This window comes from Pyrgilauda ruficollis, unplaced genomic scaffold (genome assembly GCF_017590135.1).
Source record: "Pyrgilauda ruficollis isolate IOZ18807 unplaced genomic scaffold, ASM1759013v1 scaffold163, whole genome shotgun sequence".
NCBI lineage: Eukaryota > Metazoa > Chordata > Aves > Passeriformes > Passeridae > Pyrgilauda > Pyrgilauda ruficollis.
Genome location: NW_024515098.1, coordinates 8,212 through 25,816, shown reverse-complemented (window position 1 = coordinate 25,816; position 17,605 = coordinate 8,212). Strand labels below are relative to the sequence as shown.

The 17,605-nt window shown below is 36.2% G+C and overlaps 1 protein-coding gene across 1 annotated transcript in view; it reads left to right on the top strand.

Moving 5' to 3' along the window:
• The window catches only part of LUZP2 (leucine zipper protein 2), a 153,324-nt gene extending 137,214 nt beyond the window's left edge, over positions 1–16,110 (top strand). The window contains exons 10-12 of the mRNA XM_041463263.1: positions 8,732–8,824; positions 14,784–14,861; positions 15,472–16,110. Coding sequence (XP_041319197.1) covers positions 8,732–8,824; positions 14,784–14,861; positions 15,472–15,576 — 276 coding nt within the window. The 3' untranslated portion in view covers positions 15,577–16,110. The remainder of the gene's footprint in view (positions 1–8,731; positions 8,825–14,783; positions 14,862–15,471) is intronic.
• Positions 16,111–17,605: the final 1,495 nt, after the last annotated feature.

Below are 17,605 nucleotides of genomic sequence, written 5' to 3'. Positions count from 1 at the left end.
ACAAATTTTAATCTGGTATTTGTATTAACATATTTTGATTGAATTTGCTACCTGAAGAACAATTTTGGCTATTTTTAGCAAAGGAAAGCCTGTTTGGGTCTTGGCAGAATGATAAGTCAAGTGTGCTTTAAATTCATTTTGCAATTATATCTTCTACAAAAATAGAGCAGGTAAACAATAGCCTAATTACTACAGGTAATAAATGAGAAATTGGGAAGATGCAAATTACGGAGCTCTTGTAAATGGTATAATTTGGAAAATTTTAATGTTCAGTGACCCATAAAGATGAATAGCTGGATTTTGTGGTGGTGGTGTGCAATTTCAGGTAATGTTGGAATAGCATCTGTTTGCAAATTTCAATAATTTTTCTTGTATAAGACTACTTCCACATGTGTGTAACTGCAGATCTCAGTTCTGTTATCTGCAGAAAATTAAAGATGTCTTTTTTATTAAGAATATTTCTGGTAACTGCTCAGAAGTGTGTAGCAGTGGAACACACTGTACAGAGCTCACACCTGAATGTCCTCCATGGTAGGCTATTAATAAATTCCAGACTTTTACAGGTTAGTTCTCTTATTAGCACACTGTATTAATCCACACTTTAAATTATTTATTTTCTTTGTTTAGTTTGTTTTTAAGTAGTAAGGAGGCACACTTTCTGATATGTGTGCACTAAGCACTTCTTAAACAGCTTGGATTCTTTTTTGCTGGCCGTTGTTGATTAAAATATAATTTTGGCTGTAAATGTTTAATCTCACTAGACTACAAAACTGTGTGACGTGGGGTTCTATTTAGTGAGAATTTTCCTGAACAGCCAGCCTAAAAAACTGACTCCAATAATTTCAGGTTTTCATTGTCTCATATATTTCATTACAACATATGCTATGCAACAAGAACGTGATGATGTTTTGTCCACAGTTCGGCATAAATTATTTATGACTTCCACAAGGTTAATACAAGGAAAAAGTATTTCTAAATCATTTTCAGTTAAGTAATTTTATCTCTTTCTCTTGTATAATCTTACCAGAACTTTGATTTGTTTCCTTTTGTTTATTTTTGTGTAAGCATGTGACTTAGATATTCTCTCTTTTGTTTTGGCAGTTGAATAGAAATAAATACGTAATTCTGACTCTGTTGAAAGTGATCAATGAATCATCACAGAGATGCTCTTACTCATCCAGAAAAAAATGCTTGCATACATTTTCACAAGGGCTTTCACACTGTCAGCAGCATGAAAATACAAATAAGAAACTGCAGTTGTTCCAAGGAAGTGAGGCAACTGGAAAGTGTTGGTTTAAGGTTCTGTTAGAAAACTGAAATTATCTCAAATATGGAATGCTTTCAAAATGAGCTGTATTAGAAAAAAAACAGCAGAATTCAATGCACAATAGCAAACACATGGAACTTCTTTGTATGTGTAGCTAGGCATTTTTAGAATTGCATTCCTCTCTTGTGAGTGTTTTCTCCTTTATCATCCCCTTGCTATCCTGGAGGCATTTTGGGTGTAAACTTAAATACTAGCTGCCTGTGAATAGTTAATAGACTTCCACTCCATACAGTAAATGCAAATGCATTCTGTATATTACTAGTGGAAGGCTACTACCTGTTATTATTTTTATCTTCTGTTTCTGTGGTACTTTCTTATCTTTGAGCACATTTGTGAGTTTGCTGCATGTCGTACTGGACTACCCCAGAAAGGATGCTTTGCTCTGGTCTCTGACAGACATTGACATCCTCCAGCTCACTGTAGTTCAGGGAGAGTTCATCCTTTCTGTATGTATGGCTTTAATATAGAAAGGATGTTAGCTATGAGATCCTCTGGTTTGAGGTGGTTAGGAACTAGTTTTTTCCCCAAGGAGAGTGAAAGTAGAAGACTTATTAAGTAGGAAATACTAAAAATAGTGTTTGAAAACTTCAGTACCTTCCCTAGCCCTTGACAAGCAAAACTTTTAATTATTTTTTTCTTTTAGAATAGTTTTTTTTTTTTTTCAAAAGATAAAGGACTCCAGAAGACTTACAAAGCAAAAATGTAAATTAATAGTGTATATAATGTCTAAAATAATATACTGCTACGAGGCAGTTGCATGTGTGAGAGGAAATTCTGCACTATTAGATGAAAAGAACAATTCAGGAAATTGACATCTAGATATGTCATCTATCATCGCAAATGAAGTATTGAAAGAAAAATCTTTCACTTTGATGGATGTTCAGCTATTTGAGATCATTGTGGATGTTCATCTTGGAGAAACGCCTTTATAACCAATACAAATGTCTGTGAAATGTGAAGAAAATGAAATGTGATCTTTTAGTATCCCTGTTGAATATACCTAACAATTTCCACTTCTAATCAGAGTGGAATTGTTCTACAATATTCGCAAAGCTTAGACCCATGCTCAATGCTGAGTGCTGACATAAAAGTAAGCAGCTATTTTACACATTAAAGATAGTTGAATACAGTGCAAATTGGAACAAAAAGGAAATAACTCTAACGACAAACGTGCTTACTTTAGAAACAGTATGTAGAAGTTTAAAGATCTTGCACATTATAGGATTTGCAGTCCTTTAAAAGGAATTATCCTATAAAATTATATCTCTAGATGTGCATTAAATAGATATAAAAACTAAAGTCTTTCTCACTTACTATTGAATAATATTGACCATGCAGTAGAGAAAAGCTAGTTATCTCTACTCTAAAACATGCCAAATATATGTCTATACATATCCAGTGACCTTCACTTATAGAAATATTCAGTTTTATTACTGTTTTTTGTATTAACTTCTCATTTATTTTTGCATGGGAGTTACTGTGGAAGATTTTTAATCAGGATATAAAGAAAGAAATACAATTATTTTTCTTTTTATATATCAATATATACATATCAATTACATATTTGTCTGTGAATTCTGTTGTGGAAAGGCATAATAGATACTCAGTTACTTTACAATGTCTCTAATTTGGAATAAGGTGTCCTTTAAGGTCCTGTCCAACCCAAGCCAGTCTATGATTCTATGAAAGTTGGAGGGCTAGGAGGATAACTCACAGGTCTATAATACACTTCAAAATTATGTGAACTTTTGTAATTGAAAATGATGCTACTCAAAGAAGAAGAATTAAAGAAAAGGTATTAGGTTTAGCATCTTTTCCTTGGCTAAAATTAATAGATGAGGCATTAACGTGGCAGCTGCCTGTGTGTGTGTATGTGCAATGTGCAGACATGGTTCCCAGGAGCAGTCAGAACTGACTTTGGAAAGGTGATACTTCCAGCTCTTTATCGATGCGCTGTTGATGACTCTCTGTGTGTGGAGACACGAGGCTTGACTCCATTTCAGAAGGCTGATTTATTATGTTAAATATTATATTAAAATACTACATTAAGACTATACTAAAAGAACAGAGAGATCAGCAGGCTACAACAAGAACAGAACAGAACAGAATAACAAAATCCTGTGACTGCTCACAGCCTTGGCACAGGTGGCTGTGATTGGTCATCAGTGGAAAACAATCCACATGGACCAATCATGGATGCACCTGTTGCATTCCACAGCAGCAGATAGTAATTGTTTACATTTCTCTCCTGAGGCTCCTCAGCTTCTCAGGAGGGGAAAAATCCCAGCAACGGATTTTTCATAATATCATGGCTACAATGCGCCTTGCCCAGAAAAGCTCTGACAGCTTCATCCACTTGCTATGTACAAAACTGCTTGGTTTTTACAGTAAGTGCAATTTCAAATTCTTGAGCAACCTGTGACCTCGCAGACATGACAAAAGCCACTTCCATCTCAAAAGAATAAGACATGTCCCAGAAGAGTAAAAAACTGAGTGCTCTGAGAAGTGGGGATGACCCCTGCCTAAGCTGTTCCTTAGTTTTAGCCTCTTGGCAGACCATCTGGGTAGTAATCTTGGTGGAGTTGCTAAAGAGAAGCAACCGCAGTCCAGGGGGATCTCTCAGACTGGCCTGACTCAACATGCCAAACAGATATCACTAAGTGCAGATCGGTGCGGCCAGCACACCAAAGACAGGCTGGCAAGTCTTTGCTGGAGGTAGTTTTTGAATGTTTGCAGTTTGGGTCCATGAAACCTTCAGTAGCAAAAAATGTGTTCTGGGCAAACTCCTTGATTTCAGTATATGAAGTTCATCAAAATGGGCATATCAAGACATTGCCCATCATTAGAGGAAAACCATCATGGCCATCATGAACTGGGGTTTTTTGGTCCTTGGATATCATGAACTTGCACTCTGCTAGAAACTGCTTAGTTTGTTTGCTTACATTGAAAATGCTGTGCAATCCTGTTAAATCAGTATGAGTGCCCAAATTTTTATTTTTTTTTGTTAATGTGGCAATTGATTATCACTAGAAACCCTTAGTGTAGAAAAGATTAATCTGTAGCTCTAACTAATAGGGAAAAATTGCATTGATGTGACCCATGTTGTGTTGGCAGGCTGTCTGGCAAGTCCTGTTCCTAGCACTCTGGCATCTCATGTGAAAAACTGCTGACTATAGAGTGAGGGTTGTGCAGTCATGCCAAAAAGTGACATGAGAAGACTATTTATAATATGGCAAATAATTGAGCTACATATCAAAGTTTAAAAATCTTTTGAAAGATGGGATTCAGTTGACCGAATTTTGTAGTTTTTATTTAGCAGTGAAGATTAAGGGTATTATAAAAATAGTGCACCCTTTCAGAAAAGCTGTTTGGTATTAGAAATGAAAAATATATAATGCATAACTGAAGGAAATTTCAAGGGCATGAAGAAGAAGTGGGGTCTTATTTATTCCACTGCAAACTTTGGAAGAGATCTCAAAGAAATAAGAAATTTGGTTTGCCTCTCTTCAAGTATTATGCAAGTTTTGCTGTAAGCAAAGAAGTCATCAGCAGAGTCTAGTTTCCTCTGCAAGCACATACCTTCAATACATTTTAAACAATTATTTCAAGGATGTGAAAAGCAAAGCTTGGGTTTTAGTCAAGCTTGTAAGGTCTCACCACGATGATGCTTCTAAATTATTTCAAAGAGAAAAAGAAAATAGAAGATTTCATGTTCCTTGAAAAAATATTTGCGTTTGAAATCCCATATTGAAAAGATTTGAGGACAGTTTAGAAAGCTTTAAGTAAATTGGGAAGGAGTTCATAATCTTTATCTAAATAATTTCACTGTGGAATACTTGATGTCATTTTTATTACGTAAAGTGTTGGTCTAGTAAATAGGTCCCACTCAGATAAGTAATAGCATATTCATTTTTATATGAGAGGTTATTTTTAAAAATAAAACATCCTCTCTGCAAAGTCTTCCTGTAAGACTCACACATTATCAGCAAGTATATAAGTCTCTAAAATTTTTTTTTCATGTAAATAGTCAGTGTTGCTCCTAAAAATTTATAGAATGAAACTGCCTAAATAGATGCAGTATGCCCTCTGGTGTTTTGGCCAGAACTCAGATTTAAAGGACTGTGTTGATTTGGCGTGGCCTGGGTTTTTGGTAATGGGGGAGGGGGGTCCCACAGGGGTCTTCTAGGAGAAGCTACTAGAAGCTTCCACCATGTCCAACAGAGCCAAGGTCTGACGGCTCTGAAGATGGACATGCTGCTGGCCCAGCTGGAGATGTTGGTAGCACCTCTGAGATAACATATTTAAGAAAATCAAAGCAGCACAAGTGCAGTTTTCTCCAGGAGTGGCAAGGCACCTCTGCCAGGGGCATCCCTGGTGCAGTGACGTGCCACGGCTGCCTCCATCTCGGTGCGGCCTGCAGCGAGCCTTGCCTGCCTGGCAGCCCCTAGCCAGCCACGCCGCAGGCACGGCAGGGGCAGCAGCGGCAGCTTCTCCTTCCTGGTGCCCTGCATGAGGAGAGGTGTTGAATAGCACCAGTGCCATGGTGGCTGCCTCTGCCCACGTGGTGGCTGCAGGGCCGCGAGGCCAACGGCGAAGACACGGCAAGTGATTCCCCAGTGTGGAACCTGGATGAAATCAACCTCTCGGCACTACAGGATCCTGCAGGAATCTTTGAATTAATGGAACTTGTTGGCAATGGTATCTACCAGCAGCAATTTTTCTTCTAGTCAGAGGAGAGGAGGAAGTGAGGAAATGTGCGGGAAAAACAACATGGCCGCTCCAGGGTCAGTGGAAAAATAAAAGAGGGGGAGGAGGGGCTCCAAGCATTGGAGCTGAGATTCCTCTGCAAGCCGCAGTGAGGACTGTGCTGGACAAGCTGGCCTCCTGAAATGTATGAAGTCCACACAGAATGCAGAGATCCACTTGCAGCCCATGGGAAAAGTGCTCACGCTGGAGCGGGTGGATGCCGGAGCAAGCTGTGATCCAGTGGGAGACCGAACGGAGAGAGAGTGCTCCTGCTGCCAGAGATAGAGACAGAGGGCCCTTGCTCCCAGACTAGAGCAGCCTGTCCTTAGAAAACTGCACCCTGTGGATGAGAGACCCACATCACAGCAGTTTTGGGAAGACTGTTTGCTGTGGGAGGGACGTAACTGCACAGCGGAGAAAAGACTCCGTGAGCAAACAGATCTCGAACGACAAACTGACCAAAATCTGCACATCCTGTCCCTTCACTGCCATTGGGAATGAGCAAGGGGCTGGGGAGAAAAAAAAGGTGTTTTAAAGGATTCTTTTACTTTTCATTATCCTCCTCTGACTCTCTTAATAATAAATTTACTTTATACCTTTAAATGTGAACTTGTTTTGCCCTTAGAGTGTTTTTCTCCCTGTCCTTATCTCAAGTCATGAGCCCTTTGTTATTTTTTTTCCCTTTCCTCTGCCCAGCTGTAGCAGCAGAGGGAAAGTGAATTACTTTCCTGGGTGCCTGGCTTTTGGCCAGTGCCAAACCACGACAGGGACCCAGCCAGGGTCTTGCCCTCTTCTTCTGCTTTCCCCCTTTGGTCTTTGTGAGAAGTGTGATGGTGTTTTAAACCTGGTGGTGAACTTAAGACATGCAGATCAGTGTCACCTTAGGCTAACAGTAGGAAAAGTAATTGGAGATGATGGCTGATGATAGATGAAGGGATGCAATGTCCATCAGTTAGAAAACAGGGGGAGTGTAGCAGTCCCATTCACTGCTCCCAGGTTTGGCTGGTGTCTGTGCAGTGCAGCTCTGGTAAGTGATTTTAAAAGTTTGTTACAGAATCTGATCCTACTGGCTAAGGCAATCCTATAGAAATTGAAAAACCTCATAAAATCTTGTCTTTTGTTTTGAGAGAGAGAACAGAAGAGTTCTAGTATGTAATAATGGCTTTCAGTCTTTTAAAGATGAAACAGGAGACAGTTGGAAATTTTCCTGTTTTCCAATTTCCTAGAAATAGGAAATGCTTTAAACATCTGAAAATGTGACACTAGGAATCCATTTTTTTTTATGACAACTTACCTAAAATCTCAAACTTCCCCCTTGTTCTGTAGAAATGAGTACAACATGCTGAGAAATGGTGTATCATTTGCTCAGGTACAATCTTAAGCAAGAATCAAATTCTGAAATAAGAATTACTATGCACAGGCCTTTATTCTCCTCAGTTAGTAGGGCTTAAAGCTGTCTGGTCTTGCTGGCATCCCATGGGATTTCACTGTGTCAGGTAGTCAGGAAATCAAGTGAGCACAAGTTTTGTAATTTATTGAACATATGCTTCTTTTATTCCATGGGAAGAAATTTAGGTTTGAAGAACTGTAATTTCTTTCAGTCCAAACAGACAGGTCACTCAATACAGGTATTAAATGGCATTTATTATTTAACAAAACAATTATTTCTATTGATCTTTTAAATTTGTTTATCTCCACATTACTTCCTCCCATAGTCAGTTGCTCTGTAAAACTAGCAAATCCTCATTGGAGAGCTGTTAACCAGAGACTATTTGAACTATTTTATTTCAACTATGAAGTTCATTTTTCATGGTTCAAGTTAAATTGTAAATAGTGACCTGCTTAGTTTGGTTTGTCCTGTTCATAATTTCTGATCATCATTTATATTATTTAGTAATTCCATGCAGTATAAGTGACATGAGAAAGGTTTCCAAACTGGTGTCTGAAGTTTTAACTTCCCTTTACAGAAAAGTTATTTTGCTTTGTTTCCTGTCACCACCCCCCTGAAGAATTTCAATGTCTTGCAGACAATTTGATGATTTTAGGATAGTTTCAGCGCATGTTCTTTCTTTTTTGTCCTTTTCAGTCTTAAAAGTTTCAGGAAATACAGGAAATTATGCTTAAAACAAGCAGCAATTCAGTGGAAGTTCACTGCTTATAAAGCAATATTTGAGTGCCTTGCCCATACAGCAGTTCATTTTGTGTGTAAGGAGAGAAAGGCATGGAAAGGAACATGTTTTGCCATCTTGCAGCTTGGGAGGTCCCAGCAGAGAGAGAAGCTGTGGACAGCTGAAGTAAGCTAAAGCAGTTCATGAACATGTCAACCCACAGCCTCAGTCTTTCCCAGAATCCACAAGAGTCACAGGAACATGCATTCTGAAAATGCTTTTTTCCCTCCTTTGGCATGTAGATTGAATATCTTGATTATGTATAGAGAAGTAATCGTTTACAAGGGAGTGCTGTAATGAGAATGTATCTTAAGACATTCCCTTGTACAAAATTTGCTGAAAATGCAGTATATAAAGTAGTTAACAGTTTGCAGTATATGACCTCTTGGTTTTTCATTGTTATCCTGAATTTTCAGATGTGACTTATTTGATATTTTATTTCAATTATATTAATGTCTTTTAATCATTAGTTTATATTTTTATTTTTCAGGTCTGGCAAAATGTCTCATCAGAGAAAGAGAATTTTCATGTGGCCTTGAAAAAGGAAGAAAATCAAAGCACCCAGGAGTGTGATTCTCAAGATGTAAGATTAGCTCATCTGAAAAACAAGGCCTAATCTAGGCTTTAGGAAAACATGAATGCTTTAGGCAACTGTTAGTGGGACTTTTCCTATTCAGGATGGTAGGCGTATATTATAAGCCCACTATGTTCTGTATTAAAGTGCTGAGGAGCAAGTGCTCTTTGCTATCAGCCTGTGCATATATCTTATCATGGTTTCTTTTAAAAACTGCTTAATAGAACTGGCAGAGCTGTTGCAGGAAGAGCACTGGTGGAAAGTGGTGTCATTGGATGTTTAACCATTTCAAAAATTCGTTTGTTCCTGGCTGAAGTGCTGCCTACATTATAGTGAAATGCAAAACCCTTATTTACATATCATTATTACTTATTTATTTATTTCTAATAATCAGGCACAGCCTTCACAGATGCTTTGTTTAACAAAGCAAAGCCTTTGGGGAGATGTGAGACATGACAGCATAATAGTAGAAAGGATGTGCTATCGTTCACTGCCAGTCTAGGAAAGCTGTAAGCTGTCTTTTTCTTATGACAGCTCTGACAGAAAGCTAAATCTGGTGCTTTTACTGAGACAATACACTCAGTCAAACAGCACAGTATGAGCTCTTAGCAGAAATCTCGAATGAATGTATTGGGGCTGTAATTATAAAAATACAAATAGGGAAAAAAAAAAACCAAAAAATGAGCAAGACAAATTTTGTTGTGAGAGTCTGCTCTGACTGTTGAGGATTTTCTTTTCAATAGTTCAAAAAGTATAGTGCTACCCTGACTAATTTGCGGGTGAAATATATATATTGAATATTCAGTATATGTTGAATATATTGTTATATCTTGAGATAAAACCAAATCCTGTGCAGGTAACTGAGTAGCTTGCTGTTAGTGATCATGACAGTGTGAAGAAAATTCTGGAAAAAAATCTTAGATAATTCAATATACAATAAATTTGTAAAAAATTATACAGCATCCATTTATTACAAAGGTGTTACAAGTTCGTTCAGTTATAAGTTACCTCCCTTCTGCCACATCCTCTACAGTAAAAGGAGATATTGCACATCCATAAGAGTGCATACTTTGCTGTTGCATGATTCTTAATATCTAAAGGTAAAAGAAGCTTCAGTTGTTAATAAAATTTGAAGGAAGGGAAGAAAAACATGTAAAATTATGAAGCTGGAGTGAACTTCATTGAGATTATGACTAGAGGTTAGTTATTCCTTGGAAAAGTTGTGTATGGCTTGATGAAATGTAGAATACTTTCAGTAGAGACTGAAATAATTTAGGCTAAATACTTGTGTCAGAAAGTTTAAACAGCTCTTTTTTACAGAAGGGAATACATTAAAAGAGAAAGAAAAAGAAAATAACTCTTAATATATTTCAAAAATCAAAAGTATTTAATTTATGTATCAAGTACTGCGATGAAAGACACCTAAAAGATTAATTTTTCCGTAAAATCAAGGTTTTAGTTATTTAGATTAGCTGGTGGTTGTTTTTTGTACTTCTAGCAACTAGTATTTTTAACTGTTTAGTCAGTCAGCAGATGGACACGCTGTCCATCTTAACATAGGTTAAAATGGACATAAAATAGTGCAGGTGATGACATTGATCTAGCAACTTCTTCATCATCATCATCATCGTCATCACCCTCATCATCATCATCTCACATTAACATGAAAGAAAGAAAGAAAGAAAGAAAGAAAGAAAGAAAGAAAGAAAGAAAGACACAAGGAAGAATTCAGATTAATTCTTTGAGAACTGAACTAAAAATGTCTCTTTCCACAATTAACCTCCATGTGTTGGCATTAGAGGTCCCACCTTAAGTTCTGAAAGAACTGGAAGGAATTTATTTTCCCAAAGGATCATATTACTTCAGTAATACAAAGCTGCAATTTGCACCTGTGAACACTATCACTTGGAGAAAGTTCAACACTTAGGAAGAGTTTTTTCATTGTGTTTTTTCATTACTTGGCTGTGCGTAATTTTTTCTGAAGTTTTTACAGCTGCTTAACTTCCAATGAAGGAAGATTAAGGTTGGATGGTTAAGGTTTTTAAGAAAAATTAGTGAAGATGTACTTAACTCTGTTGCTTAGAAACCTAATATTTCAGCAATCCTTTCTCAGAACTTTACAAAGATCCTTTTATTGTGTCTCATAAAATGTGATTTATATTTTGGAAGAATTAAGGCAGTGAAGACTAACTAGAGAAGAACATGCAATCTTACAGATACTGAGGCAAAAAATAAAGCAAAATGGTTAGTTGCTGGTTCCAGTTGGTATTTTTAAGTCTGTATGGCTAAGCATCTCTATCTTAAATTTGTGATCTTTCTGCAATTTTGTATTTGTGGAGTTTATGCCTGTTCACAGTAATTAGTGTAGTTTACATTAGAGCAAATACAAATGAAAATTTATTGACAAATGACATACAGAGTAGCAAATTTGGAAATTAGACACTACTGATATTTATCTGTAATGAAATTTGACATAGAACCAGTAATAGCCAGAAGTAGGTAGAATATCCTGTGATACAGCATCTGAAATTAATCAAAAACAACAAAAAATATTAACTTCAGTATTGTTGTAAAAGTTTCTGTTCTTTAGATTTTTTGTACTTTATTAGAGGCATCTTGTCAATACTACTTTTTCTTAGCCTTATCCAGAGATGTTTTCCTGTGTCTGACTTCTGAAAGTCTCTTTGCAGAACCAGAGTTCTGCAGAGCTTTTTCTCCTGTATCCCTTCCTTTTGGGATTTTGGCTCTTACACCATAATTTACTTCATTCCCTTTTCATGTCAAACAATTCTTATGCACGTAACATATAATTTTAAACCACCTAGTTGGTATTGCTAAAGCATAAAAGAATTTATAAAATTATTCTTTGTTCTCTGTTGTCATATTAGATATTTTGCTTTGTCCTTATAGAATCTTCTCTGATAAATAGAAGTCATAGTGCTCTACAAACAACTTCCATATCTGCTTTTTGTGCCTTCTGAAGCCAAAAGGAGCAGCAATGCAAAGGGACACTGAAACTCCAGTGTCTGGGCAACTAAATCTGTAGCATGCTCTTTAGGAGGAGCAAAATTATTTTCTAACAGCAAAAGCTGTGATAATACCACTTATTTAAACTTGATTTCCTGTACACTTGTAAATTGATTATTTGACCTTAAATTGTTATGATATTTTCAACCATAAAGCCAGTTCTGATTTGCTGAGTTGATGCAGTAGAAAGCACTTGTAGTTACATTGTTCAGGTGTTTGCAGATAAAGTTGCATGATTTAATAGCAGTGGACATGCTGAGTTCTGACAGGCTTGTTGAAAATTTTTTAAATAAAGATGCACCCTTAGTTTATCTGCCTTTGTCATTTATGCATCCAGCTGTGAAGCTCTCCAGCTTTGCAGTGTTATTTACTAGGACAGTTGAATACCATAACTTCTCAAATTTTGTATACATTACCAATCAAGATGCAGATTTTATAACCAGAATTGCACGCGCAGATACTTTGTTAATTGGGCTGCATGCTAAGCTGATGAAAGCAGCACAGCGAATTATTTTTGGTTTTTGATAGTTTCTACCATGTCAAGCTCTCATTCTCTCCTTTTGTAATGAGTGTACCTCTCATGGGAGGGAATCTGACAGAGAGTCACTCAGACGAACATACAAAACAATCCACTAATTGGCATAGAGGGACCTAACAGCAATAACAAAAGTTTAATATTTTGCTTTCTTTGTTTGTCACCTAAGGTTGTGAAAGGTATTCTAGTTCATTGGGTTTAAATTACTCCACTGAGCTTTAGCTGAGGGACATAAAAATATATATGTGTTGTGTGTATTTATATATTTATGTGTTTATATATGCATATATATATATATATATATATATGTATATACATATAAAAGCCCATAAATACACACATGGGGGTGCGGGGAGGGTGTGTGTGTATGTATGCCTGAGGTCATACGTGGATGGGATTCAGTTGGGGTTCTGTTAAACCCAGTCCTGTGTGTGTGTCTGTGTGTCTGTGTGTCTGTGTGTCCACCTCATCCATAGGAACTGGTTACAATCCTGGCTATTGAACTGTTGTTGTTCAATCTGTAATTTATTTGGTAATGATATACAATGTTTCACAGTGACAAGGAGTCAATAATGAATATGTTATGCTTTAACATCATGAAGACATTTCTGTGAAAAAGTCCCTACTATCTTCCTCCAACAGTGATCCATATGATGTGCTACTAAAAAGAAAAGATCTCTGAGTGAACAAATATGAAATACTACAGACATAAGTCTTTATTGCTCTTTTTCTATGAAGATAGCCTTTGTTACCTGGTCTATGAAAAGAGTGTGCAAGACTACTCACTCATAAAGCATTTTTATCCTTTGCTTTTATTTTCTCTAAAGCAGATCTGGTTATTTTATTTTCTTCCTTTGCGTATGTCTTAAGAAGTTGACCTTTAGCTTTATTAATGCAATTAAAAGTTTTTGCTTCCTATCTCCTATAAATTATGTTGATGAAATAGGCTACCTGATTTCATGTTCTAGTATGTACAGTCAGAGAAAATTCTGGATATGTAAATTATCATATTAATTAGCATTATTTCTATCCTCTTCGTTACACATTTTGTCATACTATTGATTGTTTGACCTATAGTATCTTTTGTCCTCAAGCTGCACACCTGGAAGTCACCTAAATCCTCATTTTTTCTGAAGATGATTCAGCTTGAAATATTTTTTGAAAATCTAGATTAAGAGTAAATAATTTAAATTGAAGTCTTGACAGGACCACACTTACAAGGTTTTGAATTCTTAAAAGTCTACTAACAATTGCTACTCTGTCATCTGACTTTTTAGTCTTTATCTAAGACATAAACCACATGTTTGTCTGATGTTTTATTTGATTTTTTGTCATAAAAGTAGTAGGTGCTTTATCAATAGACTTTATTTTAATCAATACTGCCTTGATTATTCCCTGTATGAATCCAACTTTTATTTGCTACTGTTTAGAGTGGGAAAATATGAAAAAATCAAATCCATCTGCATCATCTCAGAAGCTCACTTCAGTAGCTTAAACATTACTAAACCCCCCCACTGTTACACTGGAAAGAGTCTTGATGACTTAAAACTTAAAAAAAAACCCTGTCATTTTCGCTCCATTTAAATGTATTACTTTTAGTAGCAAAACAAATAGAGAAATTTCAGTGTGAACTCATTTTAGAGTAATGACCAAGTATTACGAATATTTGACTGTATTTCATATTTCAGTTCCTTTTCTTATGGCATCTTAATCCTACTCCTGAAGGGACTTTGATTTAAGTACAGTAGAATTTTCAGTGTTGAGTAAATCTCCGGTTTCATATCTGGAGGTATCCTTGGTTCGAAAATCTACTTTGTAATTAATTTTATTTATGCTGTGCAACTCTGTTTCCCAGATACTAAAAAGCATATTGGCAAAGAATATAACATTATTCCTTGAATAAAATGACAGCAATTAATACAACAAGATTTTTCGCCTTGAGAGTCATCTGACTTCCCCATTCAGTGACTTTATATTCCTATTCAGGGATTATTATACCTAAGAGATCTAGAGTTTAGACAAGAGAATAGTAATAGAGGAGTTCTAACTGTAATGCTGATTTTCTACTGTTTGTTACTATTCCCTCACCCATAAAAGACACTTGTAATTAATTTTCTGTTCCCTAGGACCACTTGTAGAAGTAAACTTCAGTATTGGTGATGAGATTTAAACATGAACAAAATAAGCTGAATTGATAAGTATCAAGTTGTAAAACTTGCCTGTCACAAGACTATATTGTTGAAGATCATAACAGGGATGATGGGAGTCTGGGATAAGCTTAGCTATGAAAACTTTGTTCCATTTCATCAAGTAGGCTTAAAAGAAGACCTGGTGATTTTTTTTTTTAAACTGAATATTTTTGGAAAAAAAATATGAAGTAGTTATCTCTGCCATTGCTATTGACAGGTTGCCAAGACATGTCTGGGGAATCGTAATGATTCATCATCTCGTTTGAAGGCAGCAGAAACAGGGACAAGCTTTCAGGTATTCTCTTTCAGAGTAATTGTTGGGGTTTTACTAAAAGGTCTTGTGAAATGCAGTTACTTGAAGTATACTTATGCATTCTTCACCAAGTTCTGTCTCAAAAGAGAAGACTACTTAGTTCAGACTTTGCATCTGATTGCAATTCATCTGTTCAAAATGTTTTCTGGCTGGTAACAATTTGCAATCTATTAAATATTTTAAGAGCTAGTAGTCAAATGAATTAGTAGTCAAATTACTTAATTTGATATTGTGATGTCTATAGCCCTGGAAGCGGGAGTAGGGAGAGATTTCAAAAATAATTAAATATTAAATTAATTATATTATTAAATATTATTAAATTAATTAATATTATATATAAACATATATAATTGGGTTTTGTGTGTGTATATATATATATATATATATATATAAAATATGCAATAATATGAAGCTGTATGCAGCATCAGACTTGTATGGTTTTGCACTGGGAAGGTTGTTAACTATGCTTTCTTTAATAAAGATCAGGACCCTTTTCTAGGGAAAATTCCATTGCCATGGAATTTTAACATACTTTTTTTAATTTCTGCTTATGCATATATGTATTCTACACACCATGTTTTTACCTCTACAGAAATTTCACAGCCCTCCATGGACTACACCTGAAGATAAAAAATCACCTGAAAAAAAGGAGAAAAAATATGAAGAATCAGTTAGTACACCAGAAAAAAACCTCTAAATGCTACTAATCTACATTGAAAAATGCCATTCGCTTCCATCCTCATGTTCTGTTAGCACAAAGGCATGAAATGTCCCGGGTTTCTAAAGCATGGATTTTTCACTATTTTATGAATGTCTGTAAATTAGTCTAGAACAGACCAATTAGTACCTTACAGCAATAATCCAAAATGGATGTTTGAAGATATGCTTTGTAATGCAGTCCAGGTTTTGAATTCTTGTTCTACCTTATCAGTAATTGTATACTATAAATTACCTTCTTTGTAAACAACAGTCATTCTCAAATATATTTCTCAGTCTGTTTTATTTCATGTAATTTTGTGGCAGATTAAGTTCTAATATTAAGGGGCAGTCAGTGTGTGTGGGGAAAGATAACCATATTTGTGTAACCATATTTGAAGTACAACCCTTAAGTGCAACTGTAAAAAGAGAACTGTGTGCGTGGGGGTCCATGTATACTTACCTTTTAGTAATTCCATCTCAAATCTACTTACTTACACAATAAAATATGTTTATTTTGTTCTTTTTTTCCTCACTGCTATCTTAATTATCTCATTTTTGAACACTGAAAAGCTGTAAGAATTGGAGTTTAAGGGATGGGGATAGAGAGGATCATTGCTTCGGGGATTCAAGCAAAATTTTGCAGGTGGTACTGAGTTACAGTTTCATAGCTGGATGACAGCCATGAGAAGTCAGTTTCATCTCTTATATTTGTGCTGATCTCAATAGGATAAAATATACTTTAAAGGGTAAAGCCCTGCTTTGTCCACTACAGTTGGCCTTTGATCTCTCCATCAGGGAGGATTGATTGGAGTAAGCTCTGTCACTCATGAATTCTTTCAGTTTCTTCTCAGTCACATACTCTATGACAAGAAAGCAGAAAGAAAGGGAGGAGAAGAGAGACTGTTTTGCTTGTTTGTGTGTATGTCATTATTGGTCTAATTTAAGAATTCATATGCCATATCTTTTTGAGATGCAAATCTTTCAAGAACAGTTGGAATAGTAAACTGCCAGATGCAATGCTATGCTATCCCTAGCAAAAAGTGTTATAAGCATTTCTGACTTGTAAACTTCCAGCTTTGTCTTAATGCACACCCCAATACATTTTTCACTAAATTTAAAGTAGTTATAATAATTTACTTTTTCTTGCTTTGTGTCAGTTTAAAAGCAAATAGAAAAATATTTTATTTGACTTAGTGGTGCTCTGTCTTCAGTTTTAGCATTTAAGATTTGACCTCTCCTTCAACAGTCTCCTTCAGTACCTGCCTTTTCCTTGCTGGTATGAATAATCTTTCATACAAAGTCTCCTGACACTTTGTTTATGCTCCTCTACTCAATCCTCTACTCAAAGGTAGATAGTTGCAGTTCCTCTGCCTTGAGAAAATACAATTTTAAAAAGAAAAAAAGCTCATGAGCTGACTAAATGATGACAAAGTACGGCTTAAGACTATCCATGTTAGGAGTCAAAAGAAATCAAATTCTGGCCATAAAATTATTCACAAAAGAGACGTGGCTTTTTGCATCTGGTCCTAAATCTTGCTGAAGATAGTTTGCTGTCTTTCAAAATTTTCAGTGTGCAAGAGACTTGTGATCTTGTAATATCTACAGCTGTCATTAATTTCTAGTGATGCCAAAAGCAACATTTCTTTGCATATGTCACACCTTAACTGAAAAGGTCACTGAAACTCTGTTTCAGTCATCTGTCAAGAAAGGATCTCCACTGCACAGTGGGTGAAGCCCTCCAGCAGGACAAAAGCCTGTGAGCACAATGCTTCCTGTAGCTTTAGAAAGAAGCCTTTGTCAATAGGATCCCCTTCATCAGGCAGCCTGTAATAAATACCAACCACAAGGTTCCTTCGCTGCCTTGGTCACTGATTCTTACCTACAGTCTTTGGACTTGCTCATGGGTGTTCTTCAAAGGCAGCTCCTCGCGTGGAATCCTCTTCTTGATGTAGAGGGCAGTCCCTCCATCTCTCATTCCTCCCCTGTGTCTTCTGAGCAGGCTGTAACTTAGTGACACTCCAGTCATG